The sequence below is a fragment of the Stegastes partitus genome, unplaced genomic scaffold (assembly GCF_000690725.1).
Source record: "Stegastes partitus isolate 25-593 unplaced genomic scaffold, Stegastes_partitus-1.0.2 Scaffold1062, whole genome shotgun sequence".
NCBI classification, from domain to species: domain Eukaryota; kingdom Metazoa; phylum Chordata; class Actinopteri; family Pomacentridae; genus Stegastes; species Stegastes partitus.
This window is the reverse complement of record NW_007578793.1, coordinates 228,600-230,815: the sequence shown is the minus strand read 5'-3', so window position 1 is coordinate 230,815 and position 2,216 is coordinate 228,600. Positions and strand designations below refer to the sequence as shown.

Genomic DNA, 2,216 nt, shown 5'->3' with positions numbered 1-2,216 from the left:
TGTGGGGGTTTTCGGTTCCTTCCCACCAGCAGACTGCTGAAGCTTATAGAGAATCCAGATGTTTGGATTGTTGGGTGTTTCTGTCTCTGCCTTTGTGAAGCGCTATGAGATGACTGTTGTTGTAAATATGCGCTATACAAATAAAATTGAATTGAATTGAGTTGAACAACAAGAGACATTCAAGCAAACATAAAAAAACACACAACAGAAACAACAAACAATGAAAACAGACACGAAAACACTTGCAGTGTGTTTCTTGGCAGCTACATCCAAACATTCCTCAGAAACGGCTAACTGCACCTCCAAGGAAATGTGTTATGCTAATCATGGTCCTCACAAGTATTGGAGTACAAATGTTTGTGTGTGTGTGTGTGTGTGTGGGGGGTTACCGTGGACGCCAACATGGAACCTCCAAACCAGACGGCGTAACGCTGCATGTGATGCGTGACGACCTGCACCTCCATCGGCTTCGGCTGCAAAACAAACAGAAACAAGTCATCTGCAAACATGTTGTCTCTGTTAGCATGTCTCTGTTAGCATGATTCTGTTGGCATATGTCTGTTAGCATGACTCTGTTGGCATGTCTGTTAGCATGTCTCTGTTAGCATGTCTCAGCGTTTTTTTTGTCAGCTGGTTTGTAAGCAGTTTGTTCATTGTTGTTTTGTGTTTTTGTCCACTTGGTGGCAGCAGAACATCCTGACGTATTAACAGCCTGACAGTGCAAACAGACGTATTTGGTCAGACAGAGCAACAACTAGCATTCAGTCTGTGGTCAGTTTGGTCCAAATGTTCATTAATGAGGACAGAAGGCTGCTGACCTTTATCCGTCCTCCGCTCAGCTCTTCGCTCAGCCTCAGCCGGGCGTCCACCACCCTCTTCAGGTCCCTCTGCAGCCGCCGCCCAAAGTCTCTGAACATGGTGGACCCTCCAGACAGCACGATGTTCTGACACACACAAAACAAACACGGATAAACTCACCTCGAATCCCTACTCACACCAGTCCTCACAAAGGTAGACGCACGAGTCCACAAGGACAGAGCAGAGTGAGACATCTCCACAAGACAACATATCTGTGTGGCGCTGATGACGCACCTTGTAGAGCGGTCGCCTCACGTCGATTGGACAGCTCTGAATGACCTCATCAACGACGTCAGAGATGGGCTGCATGAAGTCTGGGTTCGCAAACTGTAAAACACACTTTGATTTTATTTACGGTCATTTTATTTGCAGCTAACATTTCACATTCACTACAAAAAGTGAGGTTTTAGCTCATTATCTTAGTTTAATCCTCTGAATCCAAAAGCCGGCGGCAGGTCTGAAAAGCAATCTCTAGCGTGGCACCACTGACCAACTCGACAGCAACAGGATCCTTAGCTTTCTGGCTGCTGCTGAAAACGTGGTGTGTGATGTACGGAGCTGTCACTGCAAACAACCTGAAGTCAGCTCAAAGCTCTGATACGTCCTTAAACCTCTTTATTCTACGTGGCTCATTCAAAAATACACTAAAAGACGTGTTTGAAGCAGATTCTGTAAAAATCACAAAAATAGACAAAACTGTCCCAAGAGACAAGAAACAAGACAAAACGATACACAAACCGACCAAAAGACACCCAAAAACCAGAGAAATGAGACCAAACAGGAGACAGAACGAGACACAACGACCAGAACCAGACAGCAGTCACAAAGACACAGGAGACAACATGAAGAGGCAGTCTCTGTCACATCGCATCCCACAAGGAACAAGATGTGACATCAAAGACAAAACGGCCCCAAGGACAGAACACTACAGAGACAAGACACAGAATTAGCACAGAGACCGAACTGAGACACGAGCTGGTTGAGAAAACGTAAAACAACAAAAACACAAGACGAAATAAAAACTTCAGCAACATGAAACCACAGAAGAGACCAAAGTGTCTGTGAACGTCTGTCCACAGCTCAACATGTCCCAGAGTGTAACATCTGAGGGAACGTGTTGGCTCCAGGTCTTCACATTTTACTAAAATGATCAGACAAATGTTCTGTCTCTCTGGTGTCCATCCTTCATGTTCTGGTTCCTCAGAGCTGCTAGAACTTGATGTTACATAGAAACATGAACCAGTGACGTCTGTCTCAGAGTGATGCTGAGAAACCAGTCCATCATTTAGAACTTCTAGACTGGACTATTGTAGTTCTTTATTATCAGGATGTCCCAGTAACTCTCTCAGAACCCTCCA

At 45.0% G+C, this 2,216-nt stretch overlaps 1 protein-coding gene across 1 annotated transcript in view; it reads right to left on the bottom strand.

Annotated features, from left to right (window-relative positions):
- Positions 1-2,216, bottom strand: part of LOC103367557 (actin-related protein 3B-like) — an 18,373-nt gene that overhangs the window by 3,308 nt on the left and 12,849 nt on the right. Inside the window, exons 8-10 of the mRNA XM_008295634.1 lie at positions 1,093-1,185; positions 819-944; positions 390-473 (exon numbers count right to left, since the gene is read on the bottom strand). Of these exons, the coding sequence (XP_008293856.1) occupies positions 390-473; positions 819-944; positions 1,093-1,185 (303 nt within the window). The remainder of the gene's footprint in view (positions 1-389; positions 474-818; positions 945-1,092; positions 1,186-2,216) is intronic.